The 1,606-nt window shown below is 42.2% G+C and overlaps 1 protein-coding gene across 1 annotated transcript; it reads left to right on the forward strand.

Annotated features, from left to right (window-relative positions):
- Window positions 1-564: 564 nt before the first annotated feature.
- LOC149252817 (serine/threonine-protein kinase TIO-like) lies at window positions 565-1,245 on the forward strand. The gene is given in 1 exon segment (XM_089454285.1): window positions 565-1,245. A coding segment is annotated over 1 exon segment (567 nt). The 5' UTR covers window positions 565-678.
- Window positions 1,246-1,606: the final 361 nt, after the last annotated feature.

Consider the following 1,606-nt stretch of genomic DNA (forward strand, 5'->3'; position numbering starts at 1 on the left):
GCTTATCAAGGAGGTGGAAAGGGTTTTTAGAGGTGATCATCTTGATCCTACCAATGTAGAGAAAGCTAAGGCGGCACTAAAATAGCATGAGCAAACTCTTTTTGAGGCAATTGCACGCCTTGGTGATGCATCCGATGAAGAAGATGGTCGGATGCTTCATCCTCATTCTTCCCATATATACATTAGCCAAGAATGCACAACTGTGATTGTTGGTGGAGGATACTTTGGCCTTGAACTGGCTGCGGTTTTAAACACTAACAAGTATAAGGTTAAATGGTTTACCCTGAGTCGTGGTGCATGCCTCGTCTTTTCACTACTGATATAGCTGCTTTCTATGAGGGCATAAATGTTAGTAGAATTTCCCCTGTAACTTTTGAAAAGAAGGCAGATGGTGTAGGATTGCCTCTGTCGCTTCGAATGTTGAAGCGGAAGCAAAATAAGGAAAGGGGTGTTAGTCCCAAACAAGAAGGGTTCAGAAATAGCTTGGCAGAAGCGGTGGGGCATACTGTATGTAGCTGCTGAAGATGCTGTAGATTTACTGATGGCTGGGTTTGCATTCCGATCTGATCCTACGCACCCTCCGGATCACCGAACGGGGCCACTCATTCTCTGTTCATTCGACGAAGGTCTCTTACTGCTGCAAGGAACTTATCTCCGCCATTTTCAATAATTTGTAAGATGGGCGTGGAAAATTATCATGTTGTAGAGTTAGTTGGTGAAGGTTCTTTTGGAAAGGTGTTCAAAGGTAGGCGCAAGTACACAGGGCAGATAGTTGCTATGAAGTTTATCTTAAAGCATGGAAAGAGTGAAAAAGACATTGACAATCTGAGGCAGGAAATTGAGATATTACGACAGCTGAAGCATGAAAATATCATAGAGATGCTAGATGCATTTGAAAGTCCACAGGAGTTTTGTGTTGTCACAGAATTTGCACAGGGTGAACTATTGGAGATTCTTGAAGATGACAAATGACTTCCTGAAGCATAAGTTCAGGCTATTGCTAAGCAACTGGCGCGGGCACTTCATTATTTCCATTCTCATCGTATTATACATCGTGATATGAAGCCTCAAAATATTCTTATTGGTGCTGGAGGTGTTGTCAAGCTTTGCGACTTTGGATTTGCAAGAGCTATGTCTTGCAATACAATGGTGCTTCGTTCAATCAAAGGGACCTCGCTTTTTATGGTGCTTCGAATGACCGAGAGTGGACTGTTGAGCTTGTGGATGAGGCAGCACGTACCCTGAGATACATGAACAAATGCAAGGACAAAGGACGAGACAAAGATAAAAAATATATAAAAAGGGCATCGATTTTGTGTGCTTCAGTTCTCAATAATCATGTTAGGCCTAAGCTTGAGGTGATCATTGATGAGGAAAAGAAGGTAACCCACTCTAGCCTTATGGAGGATACAGAGAATGTGATTCTGAATCCCAGCATAGCAAAGGTGAAACTGAAGAATGGCAACAGCAGCTATTCAATTTTGTGAGGAGTTTAGAGGAAGACTGTGTTTTTTTAAATCACACAGCAGTTTCGTAGCGTGCTACGAAACTGCTATAGGTGGTGATTTTAAATGCAGAGCAGCTATTTTGATAATATGAACGGGAA

This window comes from Pinus tabuliformis, chromosome 7 (genome assembly GCF_031772625.1).
Source record: "Pinus tabuliformis cultivar Carrire ecotype Pingquan chromosome 7, CPIR1, whole genome shotgun sequence".
NCBI classification, from domain to species: Eukaryota; Viridiplantae; Streptophyta; class Pinopsida; order Pinales; family Pinaceae; genus Pinus; species Pinus tabuliformis.